The 19,433-nt window shown below is 42.3% G+C and overlaps 1 protein-coding gene across 1 annotated transcript in view; it reads left to right on the forward strand.

Annotated features, from left to right (window-relative positions):
* The first annotated feature begins 9,221 nt into the window (after positions 1-9,221).
* tspan11 (tetraspanin 11) overlaps positions 9,222-19,433 on the forward strand; it is a 44,556-nt gene continuing 34,344 nt past the window's right edge. Inside the window, exons 1-3 of the mRNA XM_052513003.1 lie at positions 9,222-9,370; positions 14,145-14,246; positions 16,261-16,452. Coding sequence (XP_052368963.1) covers positions 14,160-14,246; positions 16,261-16,452 — 279 coding nt within the window. The 5' untranslated portion in view covers positions 9,222-9,370; positions 14,145-14,159. The remainder of the gene's footprint in view (positions 9,371-14,144; positions 14,247-16,260; positions 16,453-19,433) is intronic.

Genomic DNA, 19,433 nt, shown 5'->3' on the forward strand with positions numbered 1-19,433 from the left:
CATTCAATCATTTGGGGCAAAATGGATCGAAATTGTGCGTACTTTTCCTAAATGATACGAATGACTCTTGACACTCTCCCAGGCGGGCCATTCGATCTTAAATGTGAACATTTGTGAATGATCTAATTTGCAGATTCATTGCAAAGTTGGAAATCTAATCGCCTACAGGTGTTTAGTTTATTTCCCCAAAGTGTCATTATGCGTAATGAGCACTTGGATCGCGATACAATAATTGCGGCTTTTAAGGTTGCACTACAATTTCAAAATATAAAATCTCTATGATTGATGGGCTACACATACTGTAATGAGTATCATCCGTTATCATATGTTCAGCATCACACTGACCAGACCTAAGAATCAGAACCAGAAAACGTTATTGCAATGCAACAGTGTTACAACTTCTCTATGTGTTTTACAAAACATCATCCATATATTTTTCTATCTTATTTATATCTTATATATTCATAAAATAATAAAATAGAAAAAAGTCAAGTCCATTAATTTAATGGCGCATATTTGCACAAACAGCCTTGTATTTCAACACTAAACTGTGATACTTGCAGACACATTGTATATTATCCGCAAAACACCATATGACTAAGTGTCTTTCGACTAAAGCGAAATCTTGTTCTGGAGCAGATGCCTCGAGCCTGTTCCTGATTATAGATTGAGGAGGTGTGAGTTTATTGTTAGGCAGCTATAGCAGCTTCCCCCACATCGCCACTGCCTGCCTGCCTGCCTCCCACTTCCCTGCTTGTGTAATGCCTCAACAGTGGCAGCTGCTGAAGGAAACTGGGGAGCCATGCTTCCATTCACAGATGCTGAGAATGGTAATATACAAGTGCGCAGACAGACAGACAGACAGACAGACAGACAGACAGACAGACAGACAGACAGACAGACAGACAGACAGCATCAAATCATATTCAAATAAATATTCCTAAAGCCATTTAAAAGAAGAAAGAATACAATTACACAAGGACAAATCCAGAAATTGTCCATCCTCCCGGTTGTACTCAAGGACACCAGCCCATGCAACAACCTCAAGGACACACACACACACACACACACACACACACACACACACACACACACACACACACACACACACACACACACACACACACACACACACACACACACACACACACACACACACACACACACACACACACACACACACACACACACACACACACACACACACACACACACACACACACACACACACACACACACACACCACAGCTGTGGGTGGCAATAGCCTTGGGCAGCTTTTTAGTAGAAGTACCAGTACATCTGTCTGTGTACCATGAGAGGGAGTGGGAGATGGACTATCATTGATTGCTTTTTACAAGGTTCACAAATGTTGAGGAAATAAGTATCTACGGTTGCATTAGTATGAAAATCATTGTTAGATGATACCTCAAGTCTGCACTCTGATTGTGTTAGTGACATACATAGCAGTAGCATTGTTGCTACAATATTAGCCTAATTACAATGACAAGCATTATGATGTTAAAGACTCTAGGGTTGCATCACAAATGTCACCATATTCTCTCTAGTGCACTACGTTTACATTTTTTAATTTAAATGAAAGGTATTTTAACAAATATCCAGGCAGGATAGAGAAACAGTGTATTAAGTAGATGCAGGGACTGAACGCTGGTCTTCAGAGGATAGATTTGGGATGCAACCCACTCAGCCACAGCTCTGCACAGTTATACACTACTTTTGACCAGAACCCTGTGGGAGCCAGCCTATACTGATTACTTTGTTGAGACCAGCTTGCAATACACCACACAATATCAACGTCTCAGATGTGAAACAATAAAAGGCCTTTTCACACAGCGTTGTTCTTAGCCACAGGGAAGACTGGCCATGGGCTAGCTTATCCTGTGTTCACACAAGCATTTGTTAAGTCTATGCTAAGCTCTGGGCTAAGGATTCACACGTGTATTCCAATGCCCTGGGCTAACGGACAAACACAACATGCAACAGGTGTTGTGCCAAAAAAATGGCCTTGCCTAAATCACCCCCCATTCTAATTTCCTTAATCTTGTGGCTAGAGTCAAATATTCTCTGTAGCACACATCAGAGTCAAATAATTTCTATAGAATAAACTTCACGTCAGCATAGAATAAGACATGGGAGAGATTAATTTTGGCAAAGATATTTATTTATAGACTAATACACCAAACCGAAAACTGCAGACATTACGAGTGCCACCCCCGCGATCAAACCACCATCAAATAATAAAATGAATCGCAGTCTAATGTGATCATTAACAGCTGCCTTGAAGGACACAAATAAAAATAATAATGCAAAGGGGGGGTCTGGTGCAACCAATTACCTTCAGAAGTCACATAATCAGTTAAATAAAGTTCTCCTGTGTGCAATCTAAGTGTCACATGATCTGTCACATGATCTCAGTATATATACACATGTTCTGAAAGGCCCCAGAGTCTGCAACACCACTAAGCAAGGGACACCACCAAGCAAGCGGTACCAAGGAGACCAAGGAGCTCTCCAAACAGGTCAGGTACAAAGTTGTGGATTATTAAAAAATGGAAAGAATATGGGACCACAACAAACCTCCAAGAGAGGGCTGCCCAGCAAAACTCATGGACCAGGCAAGGAGTGCATTAATCAGAGAGGAAATGAAGATACCAAAGATAACCCTGAAGGAGCTGCAAAGCTCCACATCGGCGATTGGAGTATCTGTTCATAGGACTACTTTAAGCTGCACAGTCCACTGAGCTGGGCTTTACGGAAGTGGCCAGACAAAAATAAGCCAACACGTTTGGTGTTCACCAAAAGGCATGTGGGAGACTCCCCAAACATATGGAAGAAGGTGCTCTGGTCAGATGAGACGATAATTTAAGGAAAGGAAAACGCTATGTCTGGCGCAAACCCAACACCTCTCATCACCCCGAGAACACCATACCCAGAGTGAAGCATGGTGGTGGCAGCATCATGCTGTTGGGATGTTTTTCATCAGGAGGATCTGGGAAACTGGTCAGAATTGAAGGAATGATGGATGGCGCTAAATACAGGGAAATTCCTGAGGGAAACTTGTTTTAGTCTTCCAGAGATTTGAGACTGGGATAGAGGTTCACCTTCCAGCAGGACAATGACCCTAAGCATACTGCTAAAGCAACACTCGAGTGGTTTAAGGAGAAACATTTAAATGTCTTGGAATGGCCTAGTCAAAGCCCAAACCTCAATCCAATTGAGAATCTGTGGTGTGACTTAAAGATAGATGGGTTCCGCTGGTGTACAGCAAACTTGAAGGAGCTGAGGCAATTTTTCCTTGAAGAATGGGCAAAAATCCCAGTGGCTAGATGTGCAAACTTATAGAGACATACCACAAGAGTAATTACTGCAAAATGTGTCTCTACTAAGTTTTGACCTTGGGGGGGGGGTAAATAGTTATGCACGCTCAAGTTTTCTGTGTTTTTGTCTTATTTCTTGTTTGTTTCACAATAAAAAATATGTTGTATCTTCAAAGTGGTAGGCATGTTGTGTAAATCAAATGATACAAACCCCCCCAAAATCTATTTTAATTCTAGGTTGTAAGGCGACAAAATAGTAAAAATGCCAAGGAGGGTGAATAACTTCGCAAGCCACTGTATCTCTGAGACTTTTCTCTCTGCATTTATTAACACATTTCCTCTGGCTTCAAGCCTCGTACTTTATTTGCAACAGTGATGGTTTGTATAAACCTTGCTGTCTACCTGTCCGACCTCTGGGAACAATGTTTCACTTTTGAAATTTGTGCCCCTGTACAGAGAATGCTATGCACCGAAGAGACATGAAATCAATCCCATTTTATTCCTCACATGCTTAGTAAATAACAGGTGTAGACTAACAGTGAAATGGTAACTCATGGGCCTTTCCCAACAATACAGAGAGAAAGAAAATAGAGAAATAGTAGAAAGTAAAACAAGAATAAACCATGTAATAATAAATACACCGTGAGTAACGATAACTTGGCTATATACACGCGGTACCAGAGTTGATGTGCAGGGGTAGGAGGTAACTGAGATAGATTAGATATGTACATATAACTAGTAATAAAGTCACAAATAATAAACAGTAGCAGCAGAGGTATGTGATGAGTAAACACAAGTCAGTGCCAAAAGGGTCAATGTAGATAGTCCAGGTTGGCTATTTGGTTAAAGCAGCAATATGTAGCCTAACTTTTGGGCGACCCCCCAAAAAATCACATAGAAATATGAGTTATAGATCTGTCATCCGAATTGAAAGCAACTCTAAGAAGCGGTAGATCTGTATTATGTGCCCTATTTTTATGCTTTCTCTTTTTAAGTTGAATTTTTGTATCTCTTACTTTTGGTTTTGTACGTACACAAGCTTCAAACAGCTGAAAAAAACAATATTTTGGGTTATGGAAAATATATTTCACAGCGGTTTAGATGGTACAATGATTCTCTACATTATACATGCTTGTTCTGTCACAAACTGAAAACAGGCAAACTATTCAAATTTTAGCAACCAGAAAACCATTGAGAAATGTTTGCATAGTACAACTTTTATCTATTTATCTAACAATTTAGCAGTGTTATGGCTTAGGGGTAGAAGCTGTTCAAGGTCCAGTTGGTTCCAGACGTGCCGTACGGTAGCAGAGAGAACAGTCTATGACTTGGGTGCCTGTAGTCGTTGACCATTTTTAGGGCCTTCCTCTGACACCGCCTGGTATAGATGTCCTGGAAGGCAGGGAGCTTATGTACTGGGCCGTACACCCTGCACACTGTAGAGTTTTTTTGCGGTCGGATGCCAAGCAGTTGCCATACCAAGCGGTGATGCAGCCAATCAAGATGCTCTCAATGGTGCAGCTGTAGAACTTTTTGAGGATCTGAGGGCCCCTGTCAAATCTTTTAAGCCAACGCTGATTTGCACATTTTTTATACTTTTTTTGTCATGGGAGGCCAGATTCTCGTTGGCATCCCTTGCCTTCAATGCTATGGGCGGCAACAATGTCATACTCGTTTGGACCAGACAGCATCAGATAGATGGCCAACACATAGAGAGACAGAGGGGCACTGTGAAACAGAGAGGAAAGATACATTATTATTATTTTTTGTCCATTTTTTGGGGAAGCCTGGATTCCCCAAAACACACACCACTGACTGTCAGGAATACACGCCACAGACTGCCGGGTCTCTGACCTCCAACATATAGGCTTTCTCAAAATCAGTTTGTTGATCATCAAATATGGAGTTTCGCTGAGTAACTATCTTAATTTACTTGGGTTATGGTCGGTATGTATTTCCAAAAAAGGTCTAAATAAAAATGTACAAGCAACCAAAACAAACACCTCTTCGGCGCCTCCAATGTATTAAGCTGTTGTAAGCTTCAGACCTGTGCGTGGCAGTAATGAGTGATTTATATTGGAGGTGCCGATAAAGCATTTTTTCAGTTGCTTGTACATTTTTATTTGGACCTTTTCTGGAAGTACATACCGGCCAACCTTAATGGGAGTAAATGAAAATAGTTGCTCAGCGAAACTTGGTGATCAACAAACTTATTCTGACATTATAACGCATGCAGATGGGAGTTTGAATTGGCGCTTTCTGCACATTAAACATATATATAACGCACAGGCACTGGTTCAGGGCCAGATAGCTCTAGGCTAAGGTTGGTGCTAACCCACTAGAATGTGCAAGTGTGAACACTCGCTTAGCCCTGGCTAAATCTCCCTTAGCTCAGGGCTATTAGCACCTGGGCTAAGGTGCAGTGTGAATGCGCGTAAAGTGCATTCCCTCACGTGTTGTGTCCTTTAATCACAGTGTCTTGTTTTGAGTCTTGTTTGTTGACTATTTCAACTTAATTAATCAAGTGCACCCTGTAGATTAGGCTTTGGGAGTTAAAAAAATACATATTCTGGTGAAATAACATAATTTACCCAAGCAGAGTGTTGACTGATGCAAATAACTTCATTTGACACCTCATGCGTGAAATGAATATTTTAGAGACTGGTTTGGGGTTATTTGATGTTTCGTAAAAATGTGGTCAACAAGGAGGCGTTCTATCAACAACAGCTCCCTCTTCATTATGCAAAGTAGTCTGCCTGCTGATGAAGTGGCGGTCTCTCCGACCCCCACAGACAAAGGTTAATTTGATATTTAAAAAGAGAGCAGAACATCATTGATTTGACTGGCATTGTCAATTAAATAATGATGGAAGTGAAAAGGAGATTGGGTCACAGTGGCGATTTTTGCATGTACATCTTGGTGGGGCAAATTTTTTATTTATTTTTATAGATACATGCCAGCAAAGTCACTACACAACACTAAACAATACATGAATTGCACTATAATGGTGACAAAAAGTGTGACAAACGGTTAGGTCTACATAAAGCTGTCCCAACAGCAGAGCTTTCCTTCAGCACCATGGAGTGAATCCTTACCACCACTACCCTGGCTATCAGCGGAGCCTTGTCTGGCAGCGAAACAGCCTCATTTACTGCCTTTAAAATAAACCTAGCTGACATGGCTGACTTGCTTAAACAAATGGTGTTTCTACTGACAATTGAGATGTACAAACTATAAGGGAACGACAAGCTGATAAGAGGCAATCCATCATTTCAATTAAGACATTAATGTGCGAGCTAGGACTGAGGTAGTACATATACAGTTGAAGTCGGGAGTTTACAAACACCTTAGTTTTTCACAATTCCTGACATTTAATCCTAGTAAAATGTACTCCCAAGGATGAACCAGAATTGTGGAGGTCTACAAGGTCTTGGCTGATTTCTTTAGGTTTTCTGATGGTGTCAAGCAAAGAGGCAGTGAGTTTGAAGGTAGGCCTTAAAATACATCCACATGTACCCCTCCAATTGACTCAAATTATGTTAATTAGCCTATCAGAAGCTTCTAAAGCCATGACATCATTTTGTTTAAAGGCACACTTAGTTGACTGTATGTAAACGTTTTACCCACTGGAATTGTGATACAGTGAATTCTAAGTGAAATAATCTGTCTGTAAACAATTGTTGGAAAAATGTATTGTGTCATGCTCAAAGTAGATGTCCTAACCGACTTGCCAAAACTATAGTTTGTTAACAAGAAATTTGTGGAGTGGTTGAAAAATGAGTTTGAATGACTTCAACCTAAGTGTATGTAAACTTCCGACTTCAACTGTATATATATATATATATATATATATATATATATATATATATTTACGTAAACAGGTGGGTTGCCACTGGTCACATAACGAATACCAATAAGGAGAAAAGCAGTGTGAATGCTCCTAGTGCATTTTGTGTCCTTTTGTCACAGTGAGAGGGACGCACTGTTAGCAATGATCACACAGATGCCACTGTCATTACAGTGAAGCTAACTGAGACACACACACATACACATAAAGACACACTCTATATATACACACACAGCCCTCCCACCCCCTTTACACACAGACAGATAGATATGTTTGTTGTCTCCTCTGCCAGTCCCGTCTTTGACTTTGTCTGTCCGACCGCGGCCCAAGCTTAGCCTTTCCTGCGATACAAGGCATTAAAGAGCTTAGCGGGCTACAAACGATGGGCGATAAACTAATGACGGTGGAATGGGAAGGGACAGACAGGTGCTGGCAAGGAATATAAATGAGTTGAGTTCTGAGAGAAGGAAGTATACTTACGCTGTTTATTTCTCTCTCATTTGAGACACAAATCTCCAGAGTGTGATTAAAATTGGCTTCAAATTCAGAGCGGTGATGATCTCCCTCTCATAAAAATTTGCTGTGTTTGTGATTTCTGCCCATTAGTTCAGTGAAACACAGAAGCCATGATGGATCATAGCATCCCCTTCTGTAATGTAGTTTGGGGAGACGGATGTTGCTGTAGCAGGTAACATCCACACATCCTTTCTTGGTGGCACTTCATCTGTTCCTAATGGGCTGTGGGGATTATTGGGTTACTGAGATGAGGTTAGAGGGGAATACACAATAGTCATCCTGTTTGTTAGAAAGGAAGCAATCTGAAGACAACGTATGTGGAAAAACTGGGGAGAACACAACATTGAAAAAAATAAACGTAGAGCTGAGCAAGAGGATAAATATAACCTGGTTCCAGAACCCAGATCTGTGTGTGCTGTCATTCCAACCCCAGCGTGACAATGACCTCGTTTACAAGACATCACAGACAGATCTGGAACCAGTCTAGGATCAATAGGCTTGTAGCCATAAACAATTATGATAGGCCCTCTCTATTGTTTTTCAATCAATTCATATTTGGGAAAGATTAAAGGTTTACAAATCTGACACAATGACATTTGGGCAATTATTTCCCAATTGCCCTAGCTATTCAACTGGAGGCCTCTCACCCAAATTATTTCCCTCACATACACACCTGAATTATAATCTTATGTGGCACTTTCTCCAAAACTACAACATATTTCCATGTGCCCTGCAATTGTCATGTAGAACCCACAGCCATGCTGAGGCCTAGGAATGTTCATTTGTGCTTGGGGAGGTTTGCTTCGACCTGAACTCCCCCTGCAGAAAAACACCATTATTTTCAATCATACTGCTGTTACCTCCGATTTGTTTTTCGACGTCATCTTTGTATTCATTGTGTGACCCAAACTCATTTTCACTTTCAGCATTCTTAAAATAATTGACCACGCCAGTCAAATCAATGATGTTCTGCTCTCTGTTGAAATACCAAATTAACCTTAGCCTGTGGGGTTCGGAGAGCCGGGTACTTCATCAACAGGCAGACTAGTTTGCATAATGAAGAGGGAGCTGTTGTTGATCGAACCGCCCGCGCCTCCTTGTTGACCACTTGATCAGAATGGATGACGTGTTTGAAGTGTTTTTTAAACCTCAAATTACCACCGATCAGTCTCTGAAATATGCACTAACCGCATGAGGTGTCAAATGAAATGATTTGCATTAGTCCACACTTTGCTTGGGTAAATAACAATATTTTCCCAGAATGTGTATTTTTTAAACCCCATAAACCTCACCTACAGGGTGCACTTGATTCATTGGATTGATATTATCACCAAACAAGACTCAAAACAAGACAATATGTAACAAACTTACTAGACGTGCACTTGTGTGAATAAACACAGAAAAACAATGTAATAACCGCCTGTTACATTGTATATGCCTATAGGCCAATGCACTGTAACAGTTGCACTGCGGCTTCAATAGTATCCAATCCAATGGGGGCGGGTAGTTTCTTTAATTTCCTTTTCACCCCATAATGACCCCTCATTCTTCTCCACGGACTGGACGCTAGGGAAGCAACAAGCTTGATTGAATCACATAGCCTATGCTACAATAACGAGACGGCTATTTGTCAGTTTTCCCTCAGAAGCAAGCCGTGCATTTGGTGAGTGAGGTAATTAAGGCTACTTTCCTAAATTGAGATGCATCCTAAAAATATAAGCAATTTCGTGAACTCTGTCTGCTACACGCAGCTCAATGCAAGTGCATCCAGTGTGCGATGTTTTGATAGGGAAACCTGCTCAGTGTCCATGGCCTCCAAATGTAGCAAGACGTTATGGGAATTTAATAATGAAATCATATTTTTTATGTTTTGAAAATATGGTCTAGTGCATAGGCACCGGTTTCCTTATTCGGTTTTGTAGACAGTCAGAACGTTAAAAGTGAGTCTGAAAACCAACGTCCAGCCTATTCCACTGATCAGCGAGCGAAATGGACGCTACGTAGATAGACAAACGTGATGGTCTATGGCAATTTAGATTTTCATATTGACGGTGGGGATCCCTTCTCTGAAATGAAGCTTATCAAGCACTCATCTCTTCATGGATTTTTTTATGCTGGGGAAAATCGATTTCGCGGACCCTGCCTGCCTTCTGGTCGTACAAGTGCCCGTAAACATACATCCATCACATATGTTCACACAGGGTGGGTAGCCTAAATGTGATTGCATGTACCATGTTATCGTGGATATAATATTACAGGCTACATGTCGCTGGCCGGCTGGCCTGGCTGGTTGCATAGGTAGCCTACTTGTGAAACATTCTGTCCAAAGCATATTCTAGAATGTTCTGTTTCTTGTCTGTCCCATCAAAGTTACACAGTAACGGATTTATTAGTCCGAGGACAAAACTTTCAGCTCGTTTGTTTTCAACCAGTGAACGACGTACCGGTAGCCTGCAAGTCACATTTCACAGCTTTTGCGCTTTGATAATGCATGTTCAGACAGTTCAACCCATTCCCTGTGTACTGGAACTCCCTATAGCCCAAAGCCACTGGTTTGAAGGAGCAGTACACACAGTACACCCATTGTGCTGAATAACGTTTGAGCCAGCAACTTCACAAAGAACTCCCCTAGAATAGAATAGAATAGGACAAGAGCTGAGCATGAGTATAGAACACAAACAGTAGAATATCAAAATCTGATAGATTATAATCACTGTATTTTCCCCAAGAGTAGAATAGAATGAATACAGAAAAGAGTAGAATATATAAAACAAACAGTGTAAAATAGAATAGAAGGGAGCTTTAGGTGTTGCAACAGTAGCCTATAAACACATACCAGCACAATTATAGATGCAGATACCAAGAAAACAAAACCGTTTTGATGCAGTTTAGGGTTTAGTTCTAGTCCAGTTGATAGACAAAGCCATTTTTGCAGATGTGTTACTGCAATGTGTATAGTTGGGCTGTAATGGCATGAGCTAAACTCCTCCTAGGCATCAATGTGGCTAATCTATAATTAGCAGCTTGCCATATTTTCTCATGGGAGGATGGACACACACACACACACACACACACACACACACACACACACACACACACACACACACACACACACACACACACACACACACACACACACACACACACACACACACACACACACACACACACACACACACACACACACACACACACACTGTTATTAGCTTGAGATAGAACTGAGAGAAGTCTCCAAAGGCTTGCAGTGGCATTCGTTGCTGTCTGTTGATTGGCAGATCAATGTGGCAGGCTTAAGTGCTCACCTTTTATTTAAAGTGCTGCAAGTGTGTGCTTAATGAATGATTTATGTCTTTCTAGTCAAGTCCACTTCTGTGAATTATTTATTTACCTGTTGCTGTTATTGGATATGTGTGGTCAGCAGCATCTAGAAGTACTGACTCTTACACAGTGTGTGGTCAGCAGCATCTAGAAGTACTGACTCTTACACAGTGTGTGGTCAGCAGCATCTAGAAGTACTGACTCTTACACAGTGTGTGGTCAGCAGCATCTAGAAGTACTGACTCTTACACAGTGTGTGGTCAGCAGCATCTAGAAGTACTGACTCTTACACAGTGTGTGGTCAGCAGCATCTAGAAGTACTGACTCTTACACAGTGTGTGGTCAGCAGCATCTAGAAGTACTGACTCTTACACAGTGTGTGGTCAGCAGCATCTAGAAGTACTGACTCTTACACAGTGTGTGGTCAGCAGCATCTAGAAGTACTGACTCTTACACAGTGTGTGGTCAGCAGCATCTAGAAGTACTGACTCTTACACAGTGTGTGGTCAGCAGCATCTAGAAGTACTGACTCTTACACAGTGTGTGGTCAGCAGCATCTAGAAGTACTGACTCTTACACAGTGTGTGGTCAGCAGCATCTAGAAGTACTGACTCTTACACAGTGTGTGGTCAGCAGCATCTACACAGAAGTACTGACTCTTACACAGTGTGTGGTCAGCAGCATCTAGAAGTACTGACTCTTACACAGTGTGTGGTCAGCAGCATCTAGAAGTACTGACTCTTACACAGTGTGTGGTCAGCAGCATCTAGAAGTACTGACTCTTACACAGTGTGTGGTCAGCGGCATCTAGAAGTACTGACTCTTACACAGTGTGTGGTCAGCAGCATCTAGAATTACTGACTCTTACACAGTGTGTGGTCAGCAGCATCTAGAATTACTGACTCTTACACAGTGTGTGGTCAGCAGCATCTAGAAGTACTGACTCTTACACAGTGTGTGGTCAGCGGCATCTAGAATTACTGACTCTTACACAGTGTGTGGTCAGCGGCATCTAGAATTACTGACTCTTACACAGTGTGTGGTCAGCAGCATCTAGAAGTACTGACTCTTACACAGTGTGTGGTCAGCGGCATCTAGAAGTACTGACTCTTACACAGTGTGTGGTCAGCAGCATCTAGAAGTACTGACTCTTACACAGTGTGTGGTCAGCAGCATCTAGAAGTACTGACTCTTACACAGTGTGTGGTCAGCGGCATCTAGAAGTACTGACTCTTACACAGTGTGTGGTCAGCAGCATCTAGAAGTACTGACTCTTACACAGTGTGTGGTCAGCGGCATCTAGAAGTACTGACTCTTACACAGTGTGTGGTCAGCGGCATCTAGAAGTACTGACTCTTACACAGTGTGTGGTCAGCGGCATCTAGAAGTACTGACTCTTACACAGTGTGTGGTCAGCGGCATCTAGAAGTACTGACTCTTACACAGTGTGTGGTCAGCAGCATCTAGAAGTACTGACTCTTACACAGTGTGTGGTCAGCAGCATCTAGAAGTACTGACTCTTACACAGTGTGTGGTCAGCAGCATCTAGAATTACTGACTCTTACACAGTGTGTGGTCAGCGGCATCTAGAAGTACTGACTCTTACACAGTGTGTGGTCAGCAGCATCTAGAAGTACTGACTCTTACACAGTGTGTGGTCAGCGGCATCTAGAAGTACTGACTCTTACACAGTGTGTGGTCAGCAGCATCTAGAAGTACTGACTCTTACACAGTGTGTGGTCAGCAGCATCTAGAAGTACTGACTCTTACACAGTGTGTGGTCAGCAGCATCTAGAAGTACTGACTCTTACACAGTGTGTGGTCAGCAGCATCTAGAAGTACTGACTCTTACACAGTGTGTGGTCAGCAGCATCTAGAAGTACTGACTCTTACACAGTGTGTGGTCAGCAGCATCTAGAAGTACTGACTCTTACACAGTGTGTGGTCAGCAGCATCTAGAAGTACTGACTCTTACACAGTGTGTGGTCAGCAGCATCTAGAAGTACTGACTCTTACACAGTGTGTGGTCAGCAGCATCTAGAAGTACTGACTCTTACACAGTGTGTGGTCAGCAGCATCTAGAAGTACTGACTCTTACACAGTGTGTGGTCAGCAGCATCTAGAAGTACTGACTCTTACACAGTGTGTGGTCAGCAGCATCTAGAAGTACTGACTCTTACACAGTGTGTGGTCAGCAGCATCTAGAAGTACTATCCACATGGCACAGTGTGTGGCAGTGACTAGAACCATTCTATGGACATAAACCTTAATGAAATTAGTTGATGAAAATTGCATAACTAGTCTATAATGACAGTCTTACAGGAATAGTTGACTGTTGTTAGTAGCTCAGTCCTATGATTGACAGGTCTGAGAAATGAAGAAGTGGATAGCCATGTCATATTAGATTACGCTGTTCAGTGATGCTGTCCAGTGATACTGTCATGGCGATGTGTCGATCAAAGGCCTTCAGAGGCTCGGCAGCATCTTCTCCCTCTATTTAATTGGAATGTGTGTGTGTGTGTGTGTGTGTGTGTGTGTGTGTGTGTGTGTGTGTGTGTGTGTGTGTGTGTGTGTGTGTGTGTGCGTGTGTATGTCTCCACAAATACCTTTGTTTTGGCTTTTGTTATAACACCCAACGCCTCTTCACAGGGTGTTCACAGAGTGTGAGGATAGTCAATGTCCCTTGTCTGGTGTGCTACAAGGCTACAGTTGCTAGTTATTGTGCAGAAGGAAGTAACCAACAACACTTTGACTGACTGTGATTTGGGTGATTGTTTCTGCTCATGTCATACCTTGTGTGATGTGTTATTGTCCTCAAAATGTCCCCACATTTTATGCCTTAATTTGCATTAGAATAACCGGTTTGCATTTTCTATGTTGTTAGACCGTTTTTCAGCCACTTGAAATGCTTTGTGAACTGTCAAGTACTCAGAACTCCTGGCCTGATTTTGTTTGTACCCTGTTCTTAGAATATTCTTCAAACTTTGGAGAATCTTGTGAGAACAGAAAGTCTGTGAGAACTACTGCTTGGGGTTTTCTACCCTGTTTTCAACCCTGCTGACTGTAATAACAGTCAAGTACTTCAGATTCAGAACTGCCAGTTGAAGTTTTGTGCCCCGTCTGTCCAGAGCTGTGGAGGGGAGATGACGGCCGTGTACAAAGACGACCAGGGTGACTGGATGACCGTCTGCCTCAAGTACCTCCTCTTCGTCTTTAATGTCCTCTTCTGGGTGAGTAGCACTAGCAAGCTACCCTGGATCTGTTTGTGCTGCAGTAGCCAACAACCATGGGAGTTGGTCATAGGAGTTTGCTATACATGACAAACAGATCTGGGATCAGGCTATAGCAAATTAGCAAGCCCTCCTGTTTGTCTTCAACTTTCTCTTCTGGGTGAGTAGCAATCTAGCCTGGTAAGATGACCTGAAAAACTGGCCTGGTAAGATCTTTTTGTGTTGGGAAAGACTAAGTGAGTTGGCTTGAAAGCACAAAACAGATCTGGGATCAGGCTTTATTAAACCTCTAGTACACAGAAACAATAGTTTTCTTCCAGTGACAGGTTAGTTGATTTATTTAAGAGGACTCAGGGAGAGAGTGAATTGGGTTAACGTTCACGAAGGCATGCACAGGGAAGAATGATATTTGACAGGTTTTTACATCAAAGTTAGACTTTTTGTGTGACTTCTTGTGTTGCTCTTTCTTAGCCGAGAGAGAGAGAGAATCAGAGAGAGAGTTACGGTGAGGAACGAGAGGGAGAGAGTTACAGAGTGAGGAAAAAGAGACACAGAGGGAGAGAAAAAACATGACAGAGAAATGGAGTGGGAGATTACATTTAGGAGCACAAAGAAATGGACTTGGCCCAGTGTACTGTAATATTTATGGCCTGTCGGTGTTGAACCGATGGGCTGTGGATCAAACCTGGCCCCTGGCAGCTGGTGTACGTTTAATGTTTAATAACACAGTTAACTATTAAAGCTATGTTCTGCTGGGCCTGAAAACAGTTGTTCTCTGTCTACAGAGGAAGGGATCAGATTCAAACAGGTTGTCTTTTATATCTCTCGCTTTACATTTCACACTAACCTAACGACTTCCCTTCAAACCCCACATTGTGTAACAGTAATGCCTCCCACTTTCCCCAACGGCCACAGCCCCAGCCTCCCTGTTTCTCTATATTGTAACTCTGCACCCAAAGATACTACCTACTAATACTCCAGAGTTGCCCATTCCTTTAAACTATCACGTTTTCCCATGGCATGGTGTTTTAGCACTACAGATGTCAGATCTGAATTTGAGCCAGTTTGCTACAGAAGGAAAATAATCCAATAATCCTGCAGCAACAGGACATGTGAGTTATTATGCAAATTATAATTAATGGACATTTTTATAGGGGTTGATACATTTTCCAGTGGAAATGACAAACGTCAGAAGCCTTTTTAAACCTAAAATACGCTTCATGTTTGACATTTCCTGCATTGCAGGGAAGTTCAGCAACAGGGGGATCACATTAAGATCCTACATCTGTAGCAGCAGTGCTTGTTGTTTGGGAGTAGGGGCTTGGCGTGTAAAGGAGGAGGAAAGGGATGGAAGGCTGAATAGGAGCAACTCTCCCTGGGATTTCCTGCACGTCCGAGTGTGTCATAGATGGGAAAACAGATTAATGGCATCGCCACGTCACCCCTCTGATGTGGCCACCATTGTTTATGGAAACAAATCACTCCACTCTGGCTCTGTTTGGCTCTCTCTCCTTTTTTGTCACTCTACTCTCTTCCTTTCTCTCTCTTTTTCTCTTCCTTTCTCTCTCTCTCTCTCTTTTCTCTTCCTTTCTCTTTCAATTCCTTTCTCTCTCTCTTTTCTCATCCTTTCTCTCTCTCTTTTTCTCCTCCTTTCTTTTTCTCTCACTGTTTTTGTGCATATCCCCTTCCTCTCTGACTCACTTTATTGACCTCTCTCTCTCTCTCTCTCTCTCTCTCTCTCTCTCTCTCTCTCTCTCTCTCTCTCTCTCTCTCTCTCTCCTCCTCTTTGTTTTTCTGTCTCTCTTTCTCCCTCTCTTGGTCTTTGTATCCCCTTTCCCTCTCTGACTCACTTGTTGACAGCCAACACTCTCCCCCTCACACCCATCCTGTCACTGTTCCTACTCTCTCTCTCTCTCTTCCTCAATTCAATTTAATTCAATTAGATTGGCATGAAACATGTAAAGCCAAAACAAACATATGGGAACACATGACCTCAACCTGTCTCTCTCCTCAGGTTGGTGGAGCGGCGGTGATGGGCGTGGGCATCTGGACCCTGATAGACAAGAGTGATTACCTGAGCCTGCTGGCCTCCAGCACCTTCGCCGTGTCCGCCTACATCCTCATCCTGGCCGGGGCCCTGGTCATGGTCACGGGCTTCCTGGGCTGCTGTGCCGTCATCAGGGAGCAGAGGAGCTGCCTGTCCACGGTGAGGGAGCCCTCCTTGGGCAGGGTGACTACTCTAGGCCCCAGGCTTTCTGGATGTCTGGAAGGCCCCTGGGTCTTCGAAATGTTTATGTTGATTAAAGGGATAGTTTTCACATATTACAACATTAGTTAGATGCATTATATTGAAAGTAGTGTATGGCTCATAGATAACTTTCAGGGTAAGATACTAACTAATGCTGTAGTTTGTGTGCGATATCTCTTTAATGGCAGTGTTGGTGTTTGCATAAGAAAGGGGCAGGTTATATACTGTGGGTGAAATGAGAGCACACAATGAAACAAGGAGAATGGAGCTATCTGCACTCTGTTCTCCTTCAGGGAATGTTCATTTAGAACATCCGTTTAGCTTGTTCCAATTCAAACTCACCTTGGTTGCACTCATCACTTTTGGGTACATTGTATACTTTCCTTTACCCCAGATACCAGTTTCCTTTGAAACGTCCCTGTACCTGACGCTCCTTCCCTGCACCCCTGCTCTCACAACTCCACTTGTGTCTTTCTCTTGTGCGTGTGCTCGCGAGCATGTGTGTGTGTGTGTGTGTGTGTGTACGCTGGGAGCTGGGAGCTGACAAATGAGCTGACAATACTGTCCTCATTGTTTTAAAGAGACAGGCCAGGCAGGAGAGGAACAGGCCGGAGGTGAGCCACTAACTCTGCTACTGCAGCAGGATTGGTTATAGTCAGGCATTAGTAGTCATACATGAAACTGATGGAGGGGGGAAAGGGGGCTTTGGGTGGTGGAGAGCAGTGGTATAAAGTACTTAAGTAAAAATACTTTAAAGTACTACTTAAGTCGTTTTTTGGGGTATCTGTACTGTACTATTTATATTTGACAACTTTTACTTTTACTCCACTACATTCCAAAATAAAATAATGTACTTTTTACTCATTACATTTTCCCTGACATCCAAAAGTACTTTTAAATGCTTAGCAGGACAGGAAAACGGGTCAATTCACACGTATCAAGAGATCATCCCTGGTCATCCTACTGCCTCTAATCTGGGGGACTCACTAAACACACATGCTTCATTTGTAAATTGTGTCTGAGTGCTGGAGTGTGCCCCTGGCAATTCGTAAATAAATAAAAAACTAGAAAATGGTGCCGTCTGTTTTGCTGCCTGGTTTGCTTAATATAAGGAATTTTAAATGATTTATACTTTTACTTTTGATACTTAAGCATGTTTAAAACTAAATACTTTTAGACTTTTACTCAAGTAGTATTTTACTGGGTGACTTTCACTTTTACTTGAGTCATTTTCTATTAAGCTATCATTACTTTTACTCAAGTATGAGAATTGAGTACTTTTACCTACAATGGTGGAGGGTGTGTTTTGGTTGTGAGGTCAGTGTGAGTGTGTGTTTAAAGGAGAGGCTTGAGTGAAGAGTTGGTGTTCATCAGATCACTATGGCTGTGGAGTTTGAAAGAGAGAGTATGAAAGAGAGATGTGTGTGTGTGTGTGTGTGTTTGTGTGTCTGTGTCTGTGTGTGTTTGTGTAGAATACAATATAATTCAATGTTATTGCCAATCAACAATGGCTGTTAGGAATTAGCTTTAGTGTGGTGTGTAATAATACATCTCCCACCTTCCTCCATCTGCCATAACCAATATTCTGGCATTACCACACACACACTGTGTTTGTTGATGATGTGTGTGTGCTTGTGCGTGTGGCTATGCGGGTGCACGTGTGTGTGTAGTGTCATGACGTGGCCCTCTTTGGGTATAGCGAGTGCCTTCCCCCTCTCTCCCTCTTACACCCAGGTTCTGTTATCTCAGGTCGTAAATTCCTAGAGGAGACTCTCCTCATGGCCAGGCAGTATAGAGAGAGAGTTTCACAGTAGAACAAAGGAACTTCTTCTACATCACAGAACTTGAGAACTGAACAATATCCATGTTTTGGAGAATGTGTAAACGTTCAGTGGAGAATCCAGGTACGACCCGGTCCATTTTGTTTTATGATTGTGACCTCAGGAAAGACAATACAGCGACATTACCATAACTCTGTTTATACCGGAGCCTCCGTTCTGAGGCTTGCATCTAATTATTGTATAAAATGAATGAGTAAAGATTAAACTATTTGTGAAATGCTGTTATGTGATTTTAAACCTTTAATGTGAGAGAATTGTATTTCTGTTTAAAGTCTCACTAAGTCATTGGCCCGCCCCCATGAGCACAGACATCGATCTGGCATCATGGGACAGCTTTTCCACAGTTCTGAATAAAACCCCCACCTGGAGAAATCCTCTTTAGACCATGCCTACCTCGGTCAGCTGAGGGAGCTAAGGTTTGAGTAGAGACCAGGAAAACCTCAGGACAAGCTAAGGTTGTAATGGTTGCTGAATTCTTAACTATACCACGTGGTTAAACTCTGAGACTATCAGTACCGACAGAATAAGAGCAACTCTTCAATACTAATTACTAGTCTGCAGCTAGGAATTATGTACCATTGAATGCGAAAACCGACATCCGCCGAAACATCTATTCTATAAGAACATTTCTGAATGGAACTCTGAAGAATCCATTCTAACCACGAAGACTCCAGGGACGCAAAGAGAAGTTCAGATGAACTTTCCAACAGAAAGATGGACGATTCCAACAGAGATCATGACGACACACTGGGCATAAATATATATATTGATTGCAATTATTCCCGAATGACTGAGCGTTCGTGTGCAAAGGATTAGCATTTCAATTATTATAATTATCAACCGTGTAGTGTGTTTTGTCTTTTGCGCCCTTCTCAGTCCCTTTGTCTACCAAACCGTCATATCGGTTTAGCCCACTAGGGCACATCCTCCATCATTTCCTTGTAACCATATCTACTTTTATGGATGACTCATAGTGAAGACTGGGTTCGTGCAGATAACCAACAACTTACAACGTTTGCTTCTACACCTGCATTGCTTGCTGTTTTGGCGTTTTAGGCTGGGTTTCTGTACAGCACTTTGAGATATCAGCTGATGTAC

This window comes from Oncorhynchus keta, unplaced genomic scaffold (genome assembly GCF_023373465.1).
Source record: "Oncorhynchus keta strain PuntledgeMale-10-30-2019 unplaced genomic scaffold, Oket_V2 Un_contig_963_pilon_pilon, whole genome shotgun sequence".
NCBI classification, from domain to species: domain Eukaryota; kingdom Metazoa; phylum Chordata; class Actinopteri; order Salmoniformes; family Salmonidae; genus Oncorhynchus; species Oncorhynchus keta.